This window comes from Schistocerca nitens, chromosome 2 (genome assembly GCF_023898315.1).
Source record: "Schistocerca nitens isolate TAMUIC-IGC-003100 chromosome 2, iqSchNite1.1, whole genome shotgun sequence".
Taxonomy (NCBI): Eukaryota; Metazoa; Arthropoda; class Insecta; order Orthoptera; family Acrididae; genus Schistocerca; species Schistocerca nitens.
The window spans coordinates 34,527,894-34,551,720 of record NC_064615.1 but is presented as its reverse complement, the minus strand read 5'-3'; the positions used below and the strand labels follow the sequence as shown (position 1 = coordinate 34,551,720).

General features: G+C 39.3%; 1 protein-coding gene across 1 annotated transcript in view; it reads left to right on the top strand.

Annotated features, from left to right (window-relative positions):
* LOC126235696 (hepatocyte growth factor-regulated tyrosine kinase substrate) overlaps nucleotides 1-23,827 on the top strand; it is a 125,502-nt gene that overhangs the window by 51,994 nt on the left and 49,681 nt on the right. The window contains exons 6-9 of the mRNA XM_049944447.1: nucleotides 14,084-14,208; nucleotides 14,306-14,393; nucleotides 16,729-16,827; nucleotides 19,891-19,971. Coding sequence (XP_049800404.1) covers nucleotides 14,084-14,208; nucleotides 14,306-14,393; nucleotides 16,729-16,827; nucleotides 19,891-19,971 — 393 coding nt within the window. The remainder of the gene's footprint in view (nucleotides 1-14,083; nucleotides 14,209-14,305; nucleotides 14,394-16,728; nucleotides 16,828-19,890; nucleotides 19,972-23,827) is intronic.

Sequence of the window (23,827 nt, the reverse complement as noted above, 5' to 3'; positions counted from 1 at the left end):
CATTACTTTATTGTCACACCTCGTATACTTTGTTTAAATAATTCATTTTTAAAGGAAGACATACACAATGTGTGAAAAAATTCATTTTCTGTGTCATTGTTATTGACATTAACATTTTTGCTGAATTTTGCAATGTTACTTTTCACAAACTAAACTATATCCTTTACCAGGGCTTTTACTAGTTGTCATCATGCCTGAAAGTGAGAAGCATCCTACCCACAATTCTTTCCAGCCATCCCATAGTGGTATTCTACCACCCACCCAGTTTGTATAATATCCTGGTCCACCCTTCATTTGCGCATGGACTACTCTGTTTGTATATTTTGATTATTTTTTTTTCATAATTCCACACAACTTCTTCCTGTTTCCTCAATTGATCTGTGTCCAGTTTTTTCAAGGCCTATCCACTGTGCCAACTTATAACTAAATCTGAGGTGGGTGTGATGGGGAAGTTCCCTTGTAAGATAAGTAATAGGGTCAGTATTGCCTTGTGTGTTCCTATATTTTTCCATAATCCAAAATGATCTTCCCCGAGGTCTGCTTCTACCCATTTTTCATTCTTCTGTATAGAATTTGTGTTAATATTCAGCAACCTTGACTTATTAAACCGATCAGTAATTTTCACATGTCAGCAACTGCTTTCTTTGGAATTGGAATTACTACATTCTTCTTGAAGTCTGAGGGTATTTCACCTATCTCATACATCTTGTGAACAAGACGGAAGAGTTTTGTCATGGTTGACTCTCTCAAGGCTATCAGTAATTCTAATGGAATATTGTCTACTCCCAGGGCCTTGTTTTGACTTAGATCTTTCAGAGCTTTGTCCAGTTCTTCTCACAGCATCATATCTCCCATCTCATCTATATCCACTTCCCTTTGTATAAATTTGCTTTCAAGTTCATCTCCCTTGTATAGACCCTCTATATACGCCTTTCATCTTTCCCTTTTTTGCTTATGGCTGGTTTACCATCTGAGTTATTGATATCCATGCAGCTGCTTCTCTTTTCTACAAAGGTCTTTTTAATTTTCCTGTAGGTACTATCTATCTTTCCCCTAGCGAAATATGCTTCTAAATCCTTATGTTTGTCGTCTAGCCATTCTGGCTTAGCAATTTTGAGCTTATTGTCAATTTCATTTTTAAACATTTGTATTCCTTTTCACCTGCTTCATTTGCTGCATCACTTCTTAGGAATTCTATTTGATGCCTTGCTAACTTGGGCACCCTGTGTATGAAACTTCAAGCAGACACCTTAGTTAAAACTTAATTTCCTGTGCTATCTCAGAAACACCATCTGAGGTGGGGACTGTTCCACCATTTTAGAACTCTACAGACCCATCATTTTATAATGTTCATGTTATAGAAGCTTGGATTATGGGTCAGTGGCACGCTCCTAGATTCGATCTGTCATTGTAGGATCAGAGTTGTAATTGGTGACTTTCTGATGAGCCTTGTTGGCAGCCTCCTGGTGGCACAAGGAATGCCCCATTATGGGTAGAAACCACTACTCCTTAGCTACACCACACAAATCTATACTCATCTAGAATATTTGAATTGACTACTTACCAATCTTGATGTGAAAGTATAACTTCCAAAAAAGTGATCTCCATCTAGAATTTTCTTATCGGCCAGGTTACAGCCTACCAATTTCAAGTTTTGCTTACCTTCTGACAATTCTTTCATTGTGTCACACTGTGGAACACTCACATGACTTATACCTTACCCACAAATTTGCCTGGATCATTCTCTTGGTCCAAAATATGTGATGGACCTCTCACCATCAATTGTTCTTCTTGGAGCTTGTAGGGACCTGCGTGGGGATATCATTTATAAAGATGGCTCAGGAGTTGGAGACCAGACAGCCTCTTTCTTTACATACCAGAAACAACACTCCCTGCCTATTAGATGCTATGTCTTTACAGTGGAATTGGTGGCAGTCAGTCATACCACCAACTTGCATGGAACAAAGAATGGTATGTCACGGCCACAATCTATAAGTTACGGACTATAAGAGTGTCTTCGACTCTGTAGTAGTCTCCCAAGAAGGAATAATGACAATATTTTCAGAATCTTTTTATAAGAATAGGTTGCTAGCCCAGCCTCATTGGCCAGCAACAGTGGTCATGTGTGTGAGAGTTGTGCTTGCGTAAATGTATCTGGACTGTCTACTTTAGAAGGAGGCCTTTTGACCAAAAACTCGCATTGTTAATAGTCTTTCTGTTGTCCCTGTCTGTGACTCTATGGGGTACATATATATCTTCTCTATAGGATGAATAGCAATCATTCCTTTTCGTAATATTGTTGTAATCTTCCCTTGGATTGTCTCACTGTGAATTCTTAGACCGTTGCTGCCTCCCTACTGGTCACACCTATCTGACCCTTATATACCTATTATGACAGTCTGCACCATTCTGTTGTGTTTGTAGTGCCTGCCAACCCTCTACCCCACCTGAAAGTCATCCATATCTTCTGGTAGGGCTTCACCTTCACTGCTACACAGTGGACTTTGCAGCTAGCTGAATCACTCTCTGAAATCCAAGCTGATAGAGTCCATGCGGCGAATCAGTTTTTGAATGTTATCCATTAGATTTGAGTGTATACTGTTTATCTGAAGTATTTGTTGCTGGATGGGGATGTAGGGTTGCCTCTTGCCACATTTTAGCCAGGTGGCTTTGGGCTGACTTGGGCTAAGAGTTGCCCCGACGAACCTAATCAGTTGTAATATTACTCTTGACTCTTAATTTCTTGCAACATTTATTTTTACGTGCAGGCGAATAACCTTATAAAATGACTACAAAATTGTGCAAACATCATGAAACAGAATAGAGAGATACCTTCAAGAGAAGATTACATGAAAACTCAGTTAATCATACACAGTCAGTCATTGTACCAATATTCTGTGATGTGCATTGATATGTATGGTATGCTGCTAAAATGTGTGATCATTGAGAACTGTTCAGCAATGTAAATAAAGTTTGTTTTGCTATAGATGCATGGAAAAATCATGCACATCTATAATTTTGGCATTCATCACACATGCTGTATGTCACAATAATTATTGTTTTCCATGTTTCTATGATCATCATCATCCTGATTCATGGAATGCTACCTGGGTTTACATATTATATTTGTCGCAAATGTATGTACAGTAATATAAATGAAGTGAATATACTGATTTGATTGGGAGTTCTTGTGTATTCTCTTTCATTTCAATCTCCTCATGAAAATAATTTTCTCTCAGTTTTTCAGGATAAATATTATGTAAATAATAAATGAATCATTAAATATGGATAATTTGCATCGACATAAGTCCGTTGTCAAAATTACATAGGGATGGAAAAAGTTACTTGCAGCTTGATTCGATCCAGAAACCTCGCACTTACGAAAGTACCTGCATGCTCACACAGCTGCCGACTACTTGAATATTTGTGACAATACAAAATATGTAAACTTGTCCAAAATATTCAAACTCTGTCTTTTTGATGACAGTTGGGAGTTGCATCTTCCAGTTTGCGTACGTTGAAGTTGTAGTTGTGCCCTGCACACCTTGTCTATATGAATCAAATCAGCAGTGGGGAACTTACCCCTTGTAAGCCTCCCTTGAATGGTGTTGCATAAGGATGCGTACAAGTTGCTCTTGCTCCTTAATCTTTAGCCTGCTCCTGCTCACAAACCCTTCAGTAATCCATTGATTAATGGAAAATGCCCATTTATACTTGCACAGCATTTCTTAGAAGTGTTTGTTTCCTTTCATGACCACTAAAATAGTAACACAATGTAGCAGGGCTATTCTAAGTATAGAAAAGTTAAGTCCTCGGGTTAGTGTTGATTGACAGATTCATTCGCTAGTGTGACTTTCGTATCATTCAGTAACACTCATTGCTCAATGCCTTACTTTTTGTCTGCTTGTCACAAACTCATCTCCAGTTATTTTTCTTAATGATATTATTTTTGATCTGTCTCTTTTGATTGATTAATGAATGGCACGTAATATATTTTCCATGGTTGCCTATGTCATAAATTAACTAAGATTTGGACCTGCTGATAAGATTCAAATTACTATGCTTCAGCTCTTTTCAGCTGACTTCTTTTCCTTTGCAGTGTCTTCAGTGCTAGAGGCTGAAAGAAATCTGGAACCCTTGTCAGATTTATACTTTTGACACAAAATATTTCTACTTTCAACACCAATCTATTTAACCTTCTTTATATTAATGGTATGAATATAACAGAGGGAAACATTCCACGTGGAAAAAATATATCTAAAAAGAAAGAAAGTGATGAGACTTACCAAACAAAAGCGCTGGCAGGTTGATAGACACACAAACAAACACAAACATACACACAAAATTCTAGCTTTCGCAACAAACGGTTGCTTCGTCAGGAAAGAGGGAAGGAGAGGGAAAGATGAAAGGAAGTGGGTTTTAAGGGAGAGGGTAAGGAGTCATTCCAATCCCGGGAGTGGAAAGACTTACCTTAGGGGGAAAAAAGGACGGGTATACACTCGCGCACACACACACATATCCATCCGCATATACACAGACACAAGCAGACATTTGTAAAGGCAAAGAGTTTGGGCAGAGATGTCAGTCGAGGCGGAAGTACAGAGGCAAAGGTGATGTTGAAAGACAGGTGAGGTACGAGCGGCGGCAAATAGAAATTGGAGATTAGCGGAGATTGAGGCCTGGCGGATAGCGAGAAGAGAGGATATGCTGAAGGGCAAGTTCCCACCTCCGGAGTTCTGAAAGGTTGGTGTTAGTGGGAAGTATCCAGATCTGGAACCACAACACCCCAATTCAGTAGTTAACCTTTCCTCCAAACCTCTCTCCCAATCCGAAACCTCTGTCCTATCCAAAGGCCTCACCTTCAGCCCCACTCCCAGCTTTAACCAAACAGCCCTCGTCAAAGATTTACTGTCCTACACCCGTACTCTCTGCTGGAAATATCACTTTGCCACGAAGAAAAATGACCCTAATCCTACTCCAAATGATCCAACTCCCCAAGACACTATCCAAATTGAACCCTGCCTGGAACAGTTCCGTCCTCCGTCACAGCGGGACCCACCTCCTCTTCCTCAAAATCACCCTCTCCTAACCTTCCAGGAATTTCTGACTTCCAGCCTTGCCTCTCAATCCTTCTTAAAAAACCTTAATCCTACTCCCAACATCACCACTGCTGAAGCCCAGGCTATCCGTGATCTGAAGGCTGACCAATCCATCGTCATTCTTCCGGCTGACAAGGGTTCCACGACTGTGGTACTTGATCGTCGGGAGTATGTGGCTGAGGGACTGCGTCAGCTTTCAGACAACACTACTTACAAAGTTTGCCAAGGTAATCCCATTCCTGATGTCCAGGCGGAGCTTCAAGGAATCCTCAGAACCTTAGGCCCCCTACAAAACCTTTCACCTGACTCCATCAACCTCCTGACCCCACCAACACCCCGCACCCCTACCTTCTACCTTCTTCCTAAAATTCACAAACCCAATCATCCCGGCCGTCCCATTGTAGCTGGTTACCAAGCCCCCACAGAACGCATCTCTGCCTACGTAGATCAACACCTTCAACCCATCACATGCAGTCTCCCATCCTTCATCAAAGACACCAACCACTTTCTCGAACGCCTGGAATCCCTACCCAGTCTGTTACCCCCGGAAACTATCCTTGTAACCATTGATGCCACTTCCTTATACACAAATATTCTGCATGTCCAGGGCCTCACTGCGATGGAGCACTTCCTTTCACGCCGATCACCTGCCACCCTACCTAAAACCTCTTTCCTCATCACCTTAGCAAGCTTCATCCTGACCCACAACTTCTTCACTTTTGAAGGCCAGACATACCAACAATTAAAGGGAACAGCCATGGGTACCAGGATGGCCCCCTCGTACGCCAACCTATTCATGGGTCGCTTAGAGGAAGCCTTCTTGGTTACCCAGGCCTGCCAACCCAAACTTTGGTACAGATTTATTGATGACATTTTCATGATCTGGACTCACAGTGAAGAAGAACTCCAGAATTTCCTCTCCAACCTCAACTCCGTTGGTTCCATCAGATTCACCTGGTCCTACTCTAAATCCCATGCCACTTTCCTTGGCGTTGATCTCCACCTGTCCAACGGCCAGCTTCACACGTCCGTCCACATCAAACCCACCAACAAGCAACAGTACCTCCATTATGACAGCTGCCACCCATTCCACATCAAACGGTCCCTTCCCTACAGCCTAGGTCTTCGTGGCAAACGAATCTGCTCCAGTCCGGAATCCTTGAACCATTACACCAACAACCTGAAAACAGCTTTCGCATCCCGTAACTACCCTCCCGACCTGGTACAGAAGCAAATAACGAGAGCCACTTCCTCATCTCCTCAAACCCGGAACCTTCCACAGAAGAACCCCAAAAGTGCCCCACTTGTGACAGGATACTTTCCGGGACTGGATCAGATTCTGAATGTGGCTCTCCAGCAGGGATACGACTTCCTCAAATCCTGCCCTGAAATGAGATCCATCCTTCATGAAATCCTCCCCACTCCACCTAGAGTGTCTTTCCGCCGTCCACCTAACCTTCGTAACCTCTTAGTTCATCCCTATGAAATCCCCAAACCACCTTCCCTACCCTCTGGCTCCTACCCTTGTAACCGCCCCCGGTGTAAAACCTGTCCCATGCACCCTCCCACCACCACCTACTCCAGTCCTGTAACCCGGAAGGTGTACACGATCAAAGGCAGAGCCACGTGTGAAAGCACCCACGTGATTTACCAACTGACCTGCCTACACTGTGAAGCCTTCTATGTGGAAATGACCAGCAACAAACTGTCCATTCGCATGAATGGACACAGGCAGACAGTGTTTGTTGGTAATGAGGATCACCCTGTGGCTAAACATGCCTTGGTGCACGGCCAGCACATCTTGGCACAGTGTTACATCGTCCGGGTTATCTGGATACTTCCCACTAACACCAACCTGTCAGAACTCCGGAGGTGGGAACTTGCCCTTCAGCATATCCTCTCTTCTCGCTATCCGCCAGGCCTCAATCTCCGCTAATCTCCAATTTCTATTTGCCGCCGCTCGTACCTCACCTGTCTTTCAACATCACCTTTGCCTCTGTACTTCCGCCTCGACTGACATTTCTGCCCAAACTCTTTGCCTTTACAAATGTCTGCTTGTGTCTGTGTATATGCGGATGGATATGTGTGTGTGTGCGAGTGTATACCCGTCCTTTTTTCCCCCTAAGGTAAGTCTTTCCGCTCCCGGGATTGGAATGACTCCTTACCCTCTCCCTTAAAACCCACTTCCTTTCATCTTTCCCTCTCCTTCCCTCTTTCCTGACGAAGCAACCGTTTGTTGCGAAAGCTAGAATTTTGTGTGTATGTTTGTGTTTGTTTGTGTGTCTATCGACCTGCCAGCGCTTTTGTTTGGTAAGTCTCATCACTTTCTTTCTTTTTAGATATAACCTTCTTTATACAGTGACAGATAACTCTCATCAGATATGTATAGTACAACTGTGTCACAACTGCTTGAATTACAAATATCTTGCCTCATTAGACTGCACATCAAGAACACATTTTGACAGAGCAAAATGTTTGAGAATAAAAGACGGAATAACAGTTTTAAAACTTCTTTTGTTTTTGCTTCTACAACACCACTGTTGTTACTGTGAGCGCCGTTCTTCTGCAACACAACCCCAGGCTGTGACATTTAAGAGCAAGCGGCTCAGAGAATATGGAGACATTAAACTTGTCATCCAGTTATGCAGATATGCTGTGCTCGTGTGTCTTGTATTACCTGTGCATAATAAAAAACAATTTCTCCCACATTATGCTGTCCAATACATGACTATTAATACACTGAAGAGCCAAAGAAACTGGTACACCTGTCTAATATTGTGTAGAGCCCCCTCAAGCACACAGAAGTGCCACAACATGACGTGGCATGGACTCGTCTAATGTCTGCAGTAGTGCTGAAGGGAATTGACACCATGAATCCTGCAGGGCTGTTCATAAATCCATAAGAGTATGAGGGGATGGAGATCTTTATCTGAACAGCATGTTACAAGGCATCCCAGATATGCTCAATAATGTTCATGTCTGAGGAGTTTGGTGGGTAGCGGAAGTGTTTAAACTCGGAAGAGTGTTCCTGGAGCCACTCTGTAGCAATTATAGATGTGTACAGTGTCACATTGTCCTGCTGGAATTGCCCAAGTCCGTTGGAATGCACAATGGACATGAATGGATGCAGGTGATCAGACAGGACGCTTACTTACGTATCACCTGTCAGTCGTATCTAGAAGTATGAGGGGTCCCATATCACTCCAGCTGCACACGCCCCACACCATTACAGAGCTTCCACCAGCTTGAACAGTCCCTTGCTGACATGCAAGGTCCATGGAGTTGTGAGGTTTTCTCAATACCCGTACACGTCTATCCGCTAGCTACAATTTGAAACGAGACTCGTCCAACCTGGCAACTTGTTTCCAGTCATCAACAGTCCAATTTCAAGGTTGACAGGCCCAGACGAGGCATAAAGCCTTGTGTTGTGCAGTCATTAAGGGTACAAAATTGGGTCTCAGGCTCTGAAAGCCCATATTGATGATGTTTTGTTGAATGGTTCACACGCTGACACTTGTTGATGGCCCAGAAATTTGCGGAAGGATTGAACAATCCTCTTCAGTTGTTGTTGGTCCCATTCTCGCAGGATATTTTTCCAGCCACAGCGATGTTGGAGATTTGATGTTTTACCGGTTTCCTGATATTCACAGTACACTCATGAAATGGTCGTATGGGAAAATCCCCACTTCATCACTACCTCGCAGATGCCATGTCCCCTGGCTCGTGTGCTGACTGTAACACCACATTCAACCTCATTTAAATCATGATAACCTGTCATCGTAGCAGCAGTAACCAATATAACAACTAGGCCAGACACTCATCTTATATAGGTGTTGCCAATCACAGCACTGTATTCTATCTGTTTACATTTCTCTGTGTTTGAATAAGCATACCTATACCAGTTTCTTTGGCACTTCATTGCATAAAGATTTGTTAAATATCATGATCATCATTCATTGTTTAGGAGAACAGATATTATAACCAATCATTTTCTCTGAAATGGTGTGTTATGCCTCAGTTGTCAAGCAAGTAATGCTACATTCAGCAGTGTAATGATTATTAGACATGTGTTGCTTAAAGATAATGGAAAAGAGCCTGAATACCTGAGTCCTTTTAATTAATGCCAATATAACCACTTATGAACACCAAGTGTGGGTAAATAACAAGTATCGCCTTAATAATATTACAACAGGTATGGCTTCCATGACAGACCTCACGAACTGTCCATTGTGCCAAGTGCTATACAATTTGTTTAAGCAGAAGCCATTCAGATTGAAATATTAAAAATGAAACTCTCCATAAAATGATGATAAAATTCTTGTAAGTGAAAGATGCAAATTAAATCTAATTTACTAATATTCATTATCAAAGTATTTTCATCTACATAACATGTTCTGCTTGCATAGAACAAATACGTTCAAGGATTCTAACGGTTACAAGGTATGGTAAAACTTGGCAGAGGGTACAACCCTGCTACATTACAGTTTCCCAGTGTTTGTATGTTATGAGATTCATTTTCTGAAATTTCAACAGCTATTTTAAATTCTCTCTTTCATTTTGTCACGTACCAAAGCTGTTTCTGCAATCATTGCAAGACTTATAATGTCTTCTCAGTTCTCAACAACTTACCTTACAAAACATACAAATACTGAATGAAATACAATAATGCCCAAAATATTTGACCACCTGATGTCCAACGAAACTCTGTTGCTTGCTAGTCAATCTCTACCAAAAGAGAAAGATTGTGGTGCATTCAACACTGCTACCATTAATATTGTCCAGTTAAAATTTGCAGCAAGGCCACCTCCTTAATAAGTTTCGTGTACTTCTATGTACATCCATGACTGTAACACTTGACACAAGCAAAGAATGAAACTGCACTGCTCATTTTTTTCATAAAAAAGATATACCACATGTACATGTCACATTCATTTAGCTTCCAGTATGTAGTAGAATATTTTCATTTCTCCAGCAACTTCTCGTAATGCTGTAGACTTTTGTTCCTTCATTGTCAACAAACTTGTTACTCCTGTCATAATGTAAATAATGTAGGAGGACAAAGAACAACTCACCAAATAGTGGAAGCATAGAGTCATCAACAGGAACACAAAAAAAGAATGAAAACTGGGCCCTCTCTTGGACGAATCATTTTATGAATGTGTGCGTGCGAGTGTTCCTGCTCTCTCTCTCTCTCTCTCGCTCTCTCTCTCTCTCTCTCTCTCTCTCTCTCTCTCTCTCTCTCTCTCTCTCTCTCTCTCTCTCACACACACACACACACACACACACACACCTACACCTACACCTACACCTACACCTACAACCACACCTACTTGCGTACCTCTGTGCCGGCACAATGTAGCTGTACTGTAGTGTATCAGTACTTCTGTTATTTGGTGAGTTGTTTTCTTTCCCCTAAACAAAGTCCCTTACTTTCATATTCTTCCTTGCCCTGCCCCTAGCCACAATTGTGATAATGTAAATTTGCTGACAAATCACTGCTTCCACCCTGGATCGTAATTATGGCTACTTCCTAACGTAGTTGTGTGTAGGTTACATTCTGTCTCAAGTTCACCACTTTTTTTGCACCAATGCCAACTGCTGCTGCTTCAAAGAACAATTACACTTAAAAAGGTTGTAGTAGCTTTCATTTTAAGTAAACACCCCCCCCCCCCCACACACACACACACAAACAAAATGAGTTTCTTCTGAAATTATATTGACCCTTACTTTGATTAACAGTCAATTTTGGTGGTTTAAATTGACTTATTTCCTTTTATCCAGCACTATGTACTGTTGATTTTCCAAAATTCTATCGTCAATTTTGTTCATGCTCATCAAGTCCTCATATAACACATTTTGTTCAAGGCATTTTTTCAAGTTTATGCTTTGATAATTTATTTTATTTATTGTTTGTTCAAATCTAAATGCAGATTCAAAATTTATGTCAGTCAATCATCGTTTTGCTCAGTTTCTCACCCTTTCAGTGTCTGCTTGGAACAGAAGTCTGTCAGTCTCCTCTGATGTTACCACCACCTATCTATAACTTATATGGCATAATGTTTTCTTCAATAAAAGTTTAGATCAAGGTAGGTGGTGTACTTACGTGTTTCATTTAGCAGCAATGTTGTTAGCACCTATGAGGCATGATGGGAAGGAAAGAGGGTGTGTCAGTTGCTGGGTCTACATTGCCAGTGAGAGAGCAGCTGACAGCTGTCACATTATCACTTCAGTTTATCATAACCCCCAAAATCATAAAATATTCAGAAGAAACAAATATTTTGAACACCAATGTTATTAATTTAATTTAAGGTGCTCTGTTAGGTCTCAGCCTAACTACAATCTCATAATTCATGACATATTAAGAAGAAACAAATATATGTGACAACTAAGATTATTAATTTATTTTCTGTGAGTAAAACTACTGTATTCCATCCTAACCTAAGCCTCAGGCTAAGCTACAGAACACAACTGTCACATTCCAAACTAATCCCAACCTTGTAAGTCATTACATATTTGTCAAAAATTCAAATATTTGTGACCACAGTGAAGAAAATGGTTTATAATTTGGTGCTAGAAATTCATAGCCTCTTTTCTCAAATCTCATCAGTTATGTGAATGTATCATCTTATTGGCTACATGAAACTGATGTGTTTGCCAACCTAAGAGTAATAGAGAAACACCACTGTGACTGCTGCTGGCCTGTATCTAGACTTGAGCTGTTATGCTCTCTTCCAAATGGTTTGTTCCACTCCTTTTAGCCACTTGTCTCTTGGCTGTCACCTTAGTTTGTGCTGATATAAATGACAAGCTAAAATTGTGTGTTACACCAAGAGCAGTGAACAACCACTCTAGTCAAGCTTGCCTCATGGTCCAACTCAAAGCTTCAACATCCCATGAGCTTCTTTCCTTTCCTTTCCTTCCCTTCCCTTCCCTTCCAGACTTTAATTTTGAATCCTGGTCAAAAAACACAGTTTGTCTCGCATAATGAACACAGCAAACCCTGTGGGAAAGCAGGCATAGCCTCTGATATTTGTAAGGTGCTCTTTATTTGGTCCACACCAGCAAAGAGTTTTAGGTATAAGAGCAGAGTTCCATAGTGCTGCTTATTTGTTTATTGTGTGACATCTTCACACAGAAGACAGAAACACTGTGTATACTGGAACATTTCAATGCAAGGAATGTAAAGTCACAATATAGTACAGGCATTAAACTACATGTTCATATATATATATATATATATAATTGTTCAATCACCTCTATCACAGATGGGGTTAATTCAAGCAGATCCATCATATCACATTGACAGACTCCTTTTTGGAACTCTTGAGCAATATGGAAGATTTTCCAGTGTTCCATTGCACAGTCACAGTGGGGTATATAAACAGTAAATCCGCACGACTGCCAAAGCATCTACATATTCTGTTGGCAGTTTCCAGACATGATGCAGCAAATTGAAGCCACTATATTTATTAGCTGTATTAATTTGGCTGTTGATATGTTGTCATGGTAAATAGAAATAATAAACTCAAGAATGTAATCTCATTGTTTCAGTGAAACATGTTGAGCCTATTAGTAAACAACAATATTTCCTTCATGAGTTTTGAACATTAAAATTAGTTATGATACAACTAGAAGGTATAACAGTGTAAGACTAGTATTATAGGTGAATGTTTGGTGAGCAAAAGTTCAGAGGAGTATCTCCTGACATTGCTTCACAAGAATTGACATTTGTGGCTAGTATTTTAAATCACATCTCTTTGCTTTTGCTGTAGATATAATCTAAAATTAGCATGTAGTCCATTGAGCGAATTGATTTTTTCCCTCAGTTTTCCACTTATCCTGCTTTACAACTACAAGAATGCAATTGTAATTGATACTTTACAAGAGTGGAGGACTGGCAGTTAAATTTATCATTGACTAAGAAATTTTACATTGCATCCATTTTCAACGACTTTAAAACTTTTCAGTTATTTTTTTTAATTTAGTAATGTGGTCAAGTTTGAAGAATGAGTTGTAGTAGTATTGCTGAGACACATGAAGACTCCACAAAGCATTTGTACTCAGAGAACAGGATATTGTGAATACCTCGATGACAAAGTGTAAAATATAAATGAAGCTGATTGTTACTTAAATTATGCTGGAGTTAAATCTGATGTGCAAGAATATGTATATCCTCCCTGTTGGAAGACAGTAAATATTCTGCCATAATGCCATAAGATTGTTAACAATGACATTACATTTCCTACCTCTCCAGAGGCTGGAGTCACAGTATTAGCACTGCTACTACTACTACTGCTACTACTACTACTACTACTTCTATATGATCTTGTGAGTGTCATCTGAAAACACTGGCTAATAATAATAATTCGAAACAACTTAAAACTGTAAACAAAGATTACCTTAATAGATTAAAAATATTTGTTTGGCTCAGACGTTGGTGCCCAATAAGCAGTATTCTTCATATTTCTTACTAAATTGTGGCCTTTATCCATTTAGTTGCAGACTGAGCAAATGAAAAATGTGTCAGGAGTTATGGTGGCAGATGTTAAACTTTTCAGGGACTGCTAACAGTACAGACATTGCACTAAATATACTTACATGTCTTTCTGAGGTTCATGTGAATTCTGGCAGATGGCTTTCAGCGTAACCATACAGATTGTAAAATGTTTTGACAAGTGTGCCATTTTGTATTTCCTCTAAGAACTTTTAGAGCTGTATCTCTTTTGTCTTAAATGCAGTGCAACATAGCACCAACCTTGTTGTCTAGCACAACTTTCTTTTGTTTAGGTAATAGATTTTCAGTATTAGAACATGGTACTTTGGAAATTTAACATCACGTTTCCTCATTTGTAAATGTCATGGCATATTTTAGAGACTTGACAACATCATTAATAGTGCAGAACCACCTCATAGTAAATAGAATGAGCCAGTATTTATTTTGTCTGATTATGAATTCATGATTAGCACTAGTTTCACTTTTCCAGCATCACTGCAGAGCCTGTGGACAGGTGTTCTGCAGTCAGTGCTCGTCAAAAACCTCGACACTGCCGAAGTTTGGAATAGAAAAAGAAGTTCGTGTATGTGAGGCATGCTATGAATCGCTCAATAAGTAAGTACATAAATATTTATCAGCATAATACATCTGCTTCCAAGAAGCTAAGATTTCCTTTTACTAAAATTGAACTAAATGTTCACTGAAAATTTAGATCTACCTCAACCCCACCACCTACACAGAAGTCTGAGGGGGAGTTGCCACCAGAGTATCTCAGCAGCTCATTAGCACAGCAAAGTCAGGTATTTCATTTGCTATTTCTTCAGTTAAAAAAAAATATTTGCAGTTTATGACAACCCATCCAAATAATGACGTAATAGCTTTAGGTAATGAAAGTTTACACACAATTGTTTCCTCACAAAATTACTAGACTTTTTCTTCATGTTATAGAAAAAGTCAGGCTTTTCATCTGTGTCCATTGCTTATATACATATTCCTGATATAGAATCATATGTCTGATCTAGTATGTCTAAAATGTGTCAAATGATCATATTTCAATTTTGAGCCTCTTTCAGTCTTTAGCAGAGTCATGAACTGTGCTTTGATACTTTTCTGCATGCTTCTCAACCAAATATATTTGCATGATTTTATTAAAAATGTTTGTTACAAATTATAAAAATAAGTCTATACTGAAATGCTGATTATTTCAATTAAGTTAACATAGTCTAATGGAAAAGAGAGAGAATATATGAAGTTAATAATGGTATCTGTTATTGATATTGTTAAAAAAAATTTAATGCTGTGACATAAGTACTGATATATTTGATATATTTCTTACTAGAGATAACATTTATATATAAAAAAATATTCATTTGCACAGTCTTTACTATAAACAGCTTTTGGATGAAATGTCACTGAAACAAGTGACTGAGCTGTCATCTTTTGTTTTGGAAGAGTAAATAAACATATCTTTTCTCTTGCTCAGTTCTATGAAGAAGTCAGCAAAATTTCAGAATGATGATCCAATTTCTCAAGACATACAGGTATTTTAATTGGTTTTGAAAATAGCTGTGAGACCATTTGTATGTACTCATATATACTTTAATCTATGAACATTGACAAGGTCAAAGTGACATATTCACTGAAACAGAAATGGGGAGACAAGTTTTGTTGTTTGTGGAGTGTGCATTTTTTCACAAAATGCACTTTTGCATGTCTGGTATTTTAAAGTGTGCTGAAAGTCATATTGAAATAAAATCTTCATGTCTTTTTTTTCTTGAATTTAGTTCTTAGTTTGCTTAGTTATTCCAAAATATTAATGATCTTCTAGGCTGAACTTGGGATTTGTAAGAGTTTACTGATCAGAAACAATTAACAGGTGAATTTAAAATGCTCTAAACAAATTGTACCATCAGTAGGAGTGGATGGGAGGAGGGAAGAAAAGAGATGGGATGGAGAACAGTAATTAACAGTGTTATATTAAGTTTGTTGTGTTGCTTCAGTAGTCATGGTTTGGGAGCCATCTGTTATGCACATACTTACATCTTAGTGCAAATGACAGTAGCTAAGTTAGAGTAATCATGCTTACAGAGTTTGACATGGGCAATTTGAGGGTATGAGAAAGAATCACTGTACTGTTTTGAGAAGCCATTGAGGTAATCTGATTGGTGGATTGATTCATTTTCATTCATTCATTGCATTCCATCAAGAAAGATGGATTTCAGGGATGTGGAATAAGTTAAGGTAGACACTAAAAAAGACAAGGATTGTAAAGCCATAATCTGTATAGGTTTTAATTATGAATGGTCACTATACTGCTTAATGGTATTTTTTGCTTATGTTCAAAATTTCATTTGGATCACTATTTTTGTGCTGAACTATATGCCGAAACAAGGAAGACGGAAGTTATTGGTCAAAGAGGAGATAGAGCAAAGTACTTCAGGACAAACAAACCAGAGATAGTTTAATCCTTGATCTTGGTGTAGATAAGAACAACAGCAATAAAGACAAAAGAAACCTTATAAATGTGTGTTGCTGTTTGTGCATTTTTCACAAAATTTAGAGTTTAAACTTATAGTGGTGCATATAAAGTGTGCTGAAAAGTCATACTGAAATTTAATCTTAATATTGACCTACTTTTTGATCTTGAATTTGAATTCTTTGTCTGAGAAATCTGTATGAAGTATAAGTGCAGTAAAGCAGTGAAATTCAAATGTAACATCAATTTTGATGGAGACTTGGTATACTTGCTGACTGACTTTCACTGTGAACTAATGGATCAACGTAACGAATATTATAAATGTTAAATCTGGGGAAGGAGGAGAACAGAGGAAAATTTGTGGCTGTGTGCAGTGTCGTCATTTCCTTTATTACAGCATCCAGTTCATCTACATGCGTACTACTGCTCTGTAGGGAAACATAACTTCTAACGTATGCCTGTTTAATGAATATGGGCCTGTAGTTTCTGATAATGTAGCAAGGCAATTATGGAAAGCTTTTTTACTTCCTTAAAAAGTATGACTTGACCCAAAAGACATTGACAGCATAATAACCGTGCTATTGACAATAGATCTGCAGTAACTAAAGTTAAAGAAACGTGATTTATAGTATCTGTTATAAGGGTGACATTTATTTCAGGGCCCCCCTCGTAAAACAGAGGAGGAGCTGCGGGAAGAGGAGGAACTGCAGCTTGCTCTTGCTTTGTCAAAGTCTGAGGCAGAGCACAAGGAAAAAGAGGTGAGATTACTTTTTCCAGTTGTCATTTTTGTTAGTGTTGTATAATGTAACCATTTTACAGTTGATATATAGGGGGTGTTACTATGTCTATTCTTACATCTTTTCTTTAGCACATATTTGAAGGACAAAGTTTCAGTTATATCTAAAGTTATTTGGTCTGCAACCTATTACAGGCAGACAATAAAATTCTGTGTGTTAGGACTGTCTTCTCCATATTTGAATAAATGACACTATTCTGATAGACAGCAGGGCAGATGGTATCCAGGGAAACAGCCTCATTGATAAAGCAGCCACATCTTTATAACAAGAACATTGCACCTTGTGTCATTACCTTTCTTTTCTTTTGTTGAGATAAATCTGGTTACTTGAGCACTAAGTGCACTCTAGTGTTAACTGATTGTGTTGTGGAATTTCCTCTTTTGATGCCCCCAGGGGCTCACACCTCTTATGAGTTTGTGCTGGGCCACCAAAGGACTGTTTGTGCGTGGATCTGGTACGTGAGTTTGGACACTCATTTCCTTCCTTTACGGCATTCAATAACTTTTCGTTCTTAACTATATAGTCCCCTTGTCAGCTTTGACTTGCTACTCCTTTTCCAAATTCTACAGAAGTGTGGATCCTAGAGAGAAGGTTGCTCAGTGTGGTGTATATTCCATCTTTTGTTCCTCTCTCTCTCTCTCTCTCTCTCTTTGCACCCTTCCCTTCTTATAAATATATTATACCCAAAACCTAGCATGCTAGCCATTCCCGTGTGTGTGTGTGTGTGTGTGTGTGTGTGTGTGTGTGTGTGTGTGTGTGTGTGTGTGTGTGTGTGTGTGTGTGTGTGCGTGCGTGCACGAATCACGCTGTTGATGTCTAAGCTGGCAACTCCCCATGCAAGCGAAGGATTCTACTGCTGTCATGGCTGGGGCATGAGGACTGCAGGCAACGGCTTACTGGTCAGGTTTGCTGTGACTGAGTGGCACCTGCAGAGAGAGCCCCCATTCGGAGTGGGTGCTACCCTGGAGGAAGATTCGCACAGGAAGCAAATTAAACTTTCTTCCACTCGTAGCTGCACATGAATCACAAGGGAAAGATTATTACAATACAGAGAGATATTTCCTTCCCTGGCTGCTCTATGGGAAGAGGAATAAGTCAAATGTCTAGGAGCAAAACACTTCACCCAATGGTATGTACTTGAGATGATGAGGATGCTTTTGCTGTGACAAAACTATTATTTTTTGTTGAAAGCTTTGAAGTCAAATTTAAGGAAGTTGAGTCTCTGGGAAAATGCGAAATGGTTCAGTATTTATTAAAACTTCCTCGCCTGCCCAGTCTGCAGCTCTCTGCTGCCCAGTCTGCAGCTCTTCAGGCATGCGGTTGTTTAGGTGACATGCCTGTGACCATTACCCCATGCAGAACTTTGAACACGATCCAAGGATTGAGCTTCCACTGAGATCTTATGTTCCAAACAGAAGAGGAACTCTGGATTAATATCCAGCTGTGAGGCATACATTTTATAAGACATGTATAAAAAGGGCCCAAGGATAATCATACGAACACAGGTGCCTTCATCTTAGCCTTTGAAGGGAATGTCTTCTCAGAGAAAGTTAAGGTCATGGTGGACAGGTGTCATGTGAAACCAAATGTTCCACTGCCCATGAGCTGCATCAGATGTTAACGCTTTGAGAATATGTCATCATGCTGCTTGGCAGATCCAGAATGTGGCAACTGTGGATGATCACTCCATGAAGGTAGACCTTGTGAACATCCACCTTTATTCTCAGCTGTGCAAAACATCGTCTCCAGTTTGTCAGTTTTCAAGAAAGAACTTTAGATCCAGGAATAGAAAGTTATTTACTGCCAGTCTTATATGGAAGAAATACGAATGCCTAGGTTCTGTGGCTATGATCAGTAGGAGACTACAGCAGCATGGTGCTTTTCCTTCCGCCTCTCCCAGAAGGAATCCACCGTGCTATGTCATCTCCAAATCAGTCACCCCAGGTTAACCCATAGTTTCTTTTGTGTAACAAGTGCGCCCCCCCCCCCCCCCCCAATTGTGGTCTTGGAACCTTACAGACAGTAGCTCATATTCTGGTTGGATGCTCTCTCCTTTTGGTCCTCTATGCCAAGTATGGACTTCCAGACAGATTGCCTCTAATATGGGTGGGTGATTCACGGATGGTTGAACCCGTTCTCAGTTCTCTCCATGAAAGTGGTTTTTATTCTTAGTTAGAAGGTTTTAACCTACCTGCAGAGCAGGGGCGGAATGGTTGGGGATAGGGCCTCCCCCCTTGTATGCTAGGTCTGTGGGATCCCCGAACCTACCTCCTTAACCAGACTACGTTTCCATCCCTCTTTTACTCTGTTTTAATCACTTTGGATTCAGTTTGCCTCCTTTCTGCCACACCCTGTTTTCTGTCCTGGGTGTTGCATTTTATGAATAGTGGGCACTCTTGACTGTAATGTTGTCCCTTACATTTTTCACCACCGTGCTTTTACTATTATGAATCTCGTGACTGCATTGACTAGTTCAGACAACATTCTCAGTGGACATCTCTGCATCCAGATGCACGACTCTTAGATCAAAGAACTGAGGGCCTTGTTATTTGATCCCTTACACCCCCCTCCCCTCACCATCAGTCAACCAACCAACTTTCCTCTTTTGAACAGCAAGATTATTTGTATTCAGTTGTTGGTGTCAGTTCACAGCAACCACTGTGAAAGAATAGCAGGCAAACTGATATATTGGTCATTATACAAAACACATACAAATGTTTTGTATGCACACATCATGTCAGTCCAACCTGAAAGCCTTCATAAAGTGTCTATCATGACCTTGGTGCACCCTTGCCTTCACTTGTTGTAATTTAACGACACTATGAAATTTTTTAATCAATTCCATCTAATCTTTGTAGTCTGGAAGTCATTGTCGTGTAATATGTATATGTTGAAATAGTTATGTAATTCCCATGTAAAATTTTGAAAATTACCATTTCTTATTTAATGAATAAATAATGCAAAACAATTTTCATGATTATTTGAACCCATTATACATTTCGCACAACTTTCTTATTTTTACAGAAGAAACGCACTACATCAGCCATTATTTCAAATGCAGCGGCCATTCAACGTGCAAAGCAGTATTCACCTCCTCCACTCATGGTGAGTGCTATTCTTCTATACATGTATATCAGTTGCTAGAAAAATTAAAACTGAAATACAAACACAAATGCGAAGCAATGACACCAGTTGAGGAATCTGTGCTAGTAACTTGGTCCTGTGTGCTTTACATTGCAGGTGTCTCATGAGCATTTTTCATTTAACAGTTTATAATGATTTTAAGTGTGGATAACGCTATCATGATTGCTTTCAAAGACTGAAAGGAATTTTTTGTTGGTTTGTGGCCTTTTGTGTGACAATCTATGATTAGTAAGTAGAATGCTATCAAGGCAGAACATCAGTGAAAGGTGATGACCCTATAAGTTATTTGGCATCTGCGGTTACAAAGAAAGATCACTCATGTGGACTGACCTGTGAGAAATGATGACTAAATAATTTGTAGGAAAATAGAAAATATAGAGCAAACATTTACTATTAGTTGCAGAACACTTGCAAATAAAAATGTGTGAAGAAAATCTGTTTCATTTAACTATCAGACTCCATTGGTAGGTCATTAATGCAAGTTTGTGCAGGAAGTTGTGACATTCATCTAATTTTAAACAGTATTTTATTTGCTAATTTAACATTTTATTGGGATGCGCAGTTAACAGAAAGAACTTGCTTTCTTAAGCAGCAATGTAGAATGCCATAGCAACAAGTAGACGTGGTTCCCACGTTCTGAACACAGGCAGCAAGACTGGCTGCACCATATGATACTGTAGCACATTAGTTGTCTGAGGAATAATCAGTAATCCATGAGAGTGAATGCAGCTCAGCGATTCTGAACAATGGAGATCCACCAGTATTTAGGTGGGAAACTGAGACATTTTCTTTATCAAATATTATTTATCAGGAGCCTTCTTGGACATATTAAATACTAGAAGGACCCAAGTCTCATTAAAACATTGCTGCTACCTTGCCACTACACAGGAAACTATAAATATCGGGTAAGAAATGAGAATTATTATTCTGCCTACTATGTATGAATAGTTCTGAAGTCGTATGAAGTGTACTAAATATTTATGTTGGTGTATCAATCCAGACAGGATGGTAAAATGGAGTTCCTTTGGGCGCAGATTTCGTATGTTGAGATTGACTCAGTGTTTTTCAGTGGTCTTCACGCTGGTTATGGAGGAGCGAAGGTATTGACTGGTCAATCCTCTGGCATTGCTTCTTCATATACTCCAGTTGCTGTTTGCATTGCACTAGGATATGTCCCATACTGAAGGCTTTGACATGGCAACACATCTACTGGCCAGTGATTGATCAAGATATTGAACATCTTGTGTGAGCTTGCATGGTCTGTGCACACAACCAGGCTGCACCATCATGGCAGTTTTCCCCTTGGTCACTTTTGGAGCACCCTTGCAACAGGATGCGCATTGGCTTTGCCGGCTCTTTTTTGGGAAGCATGTTGTTGATGGTGGTCAATGCACTGTCATATATGCCGAATGTAACCAAGGTGCCCTCCACAACATCAACTGCATCTATTTGCTGTTGTCAGTCATTTTTGCTATCACTGGCTTTTGCAGGATCCTTGTCTCCAATAACGATCAGTAATTCATGTCGAAGGAGTTTGCAGATTTTTGCAGTCACAGTTGTATCCAACATCTACTGCTGCCCTGTTTCATCCAGCTTCTAATTCAGTGGTGGAACAATTTGTGAAAATGTTCAAAACCCAAATGAAGAAGTCCATTTCTGCCTCATCCTGTGACAATGCACTGGTTCTTGCCTCATGCCGAGTGACTAGAGTTGCTAGGTTTTCTAATTGAAAATAAGGGAGATGCTGAAAATTGCTAACATGAAACTTCCTGGCAGATTAAAACTGTGTGTCGGACCTTTGCCTTTCGCGGGCAAATGCTCTACCAACTGAGCTACCCAAGCACGACTCATGCCCCATCCCCACAGCTTTACTTCCGCCAGCTGTGAGGACGGGGCGTGAGTCGTGCTTGGGTAGCTCATTTGGTAGAGCACTTTCCCGGCGAAAGGCAAAGGTCTCGAGTTCGAGTCTCGGTCCAGCACACAGTTTTAATATGCCAGGAAGTTTCATATCAGTGTACATTCCGCTGCAGAGTGAAAATCTCATTCTGGAAATCGCTAACAGGTTATACGACATAGGATTAACACTACACTATCAACATTTTGTATAGTATTTCAGTTTTTAGCTTTGACGCGTCCAATGGAATTTTCATTCCCATACACTTAAAATAAATAAAGCACTTGAATGCTCAAACATGGTTACAAATATTTACAGTTTGATTTTCATTCAGAAAGAAACACATCATAATCTTTCACACATTTGAAAAGTTTTTTACAGGTTAAATTGAAATTCATTACAAGGTGCAGTTCAGCATTGAGTTCAACAGCACTTCTGTTTCTCACATCAGTCCACTTATTATTTATAATCAAAAACTGTGTGTGTGGGCTTTAGATCCTGGGATAATCATAACAAAACACAGAATTTTTCCAATTGTGTACCTAATTCCTTTGCATTTAAAATCACAAAACATACATACCCGTTTCTCACAAGCATTATCAGTAAGATTGTCTTTATCGTGTAAAATTTTCCTGACATGACAGAACTTGTCACACAGTTCGTCTTCATTTACATCAAATTCAAAATATTTCCGTACATCTTTTAGCTCACTGAAATTACTTTCTTTGGTCAGGCAGAGAGGAAGACGACGATTAATCAGAATATTTGGTGAAATATTGAAATTCTTGAGTAAGTATGAATGTAATGTGCCATAGAAACCATTGAAAATGTTTCCTATCAACGTTTAACATTTGTAGCTTACAAACTAAAAACTGATGTGTTGCTCTTTCTAAAATGTTATCGTTCTTTTTCTGGTATATTTACTCAAAAAGTTCATTTACAGGAATGTAAGTTAATATAATACTTAGATTTGCATTTTTTAGGTACTTTGAACTCTTGAAAATTGCCAGTGTGAGAAAAAAAAGCTAAAGTGGGCCCGAATGATCTAGTCCTTTCCACATTCATGATTATCACTATAATGCTTCTGTAAAATTCAAGGACAATTCGCAACACTTATATAACTCTTAATGGCATCCCAATTACATTCAATCCTGTCCACAACAGGTGTGAACAAGAGGCACCTGGTTGGCACATTCCTCAATATTTCTGATCATTCTAAGTAACAAAATAAGAATTATTGCAATTCTTTTCTTCATTTAACAGAAGAAGGGAAGTGGTTTGCATTATTTTAAGACAATTACTTAAACACCTAAATGCAGTGAATTGCAAGCGTGCTTACAAGCATTGTTTAAAATGTGATTAAAGCAATTATAGTATGATTTTCATCATTTAAGAACTTCGTTACAGTTTGATGTTATCCAAAATTTACATTGGCATTTTCTGTGCAAAATGATGACACATTTTCAAGCTGTGTTTCTTAATTGTGCCCTTAAGCAGACTATAAATCCCACATGGACTTTAATCTGCTTCTTCAATAAAGTCTAAAAGATTATTTTTAATACACTCAAGGGAGTCAAAGTACCTAACCATTATAGGGAACAGTTTTCAATTTTTGAAATTCGAAGCATAATTGGCAACTGAAAATATTTGTATTTTACTGGGGTCTTTAAGAATGTTTACACAATCCATAACACTTTTTGGAGCTAAAATGTTTTTCATTATTATTTCTACCTTTTTGCATCAACAGCACAGTCACTGAATAATTCTCTTAACAGTTTATTGCCACGATCTTTACTGTTATAACTTAAATTGTGCTTCACTATAAGGAATACTATAGCTACATTTGCAGTCAGAGATTTCTCACTGTTTGTTGTTGCTGAACTTGTAGGCTGTTTGCAGAAGGTGGAGATTTTGGAATTTTGT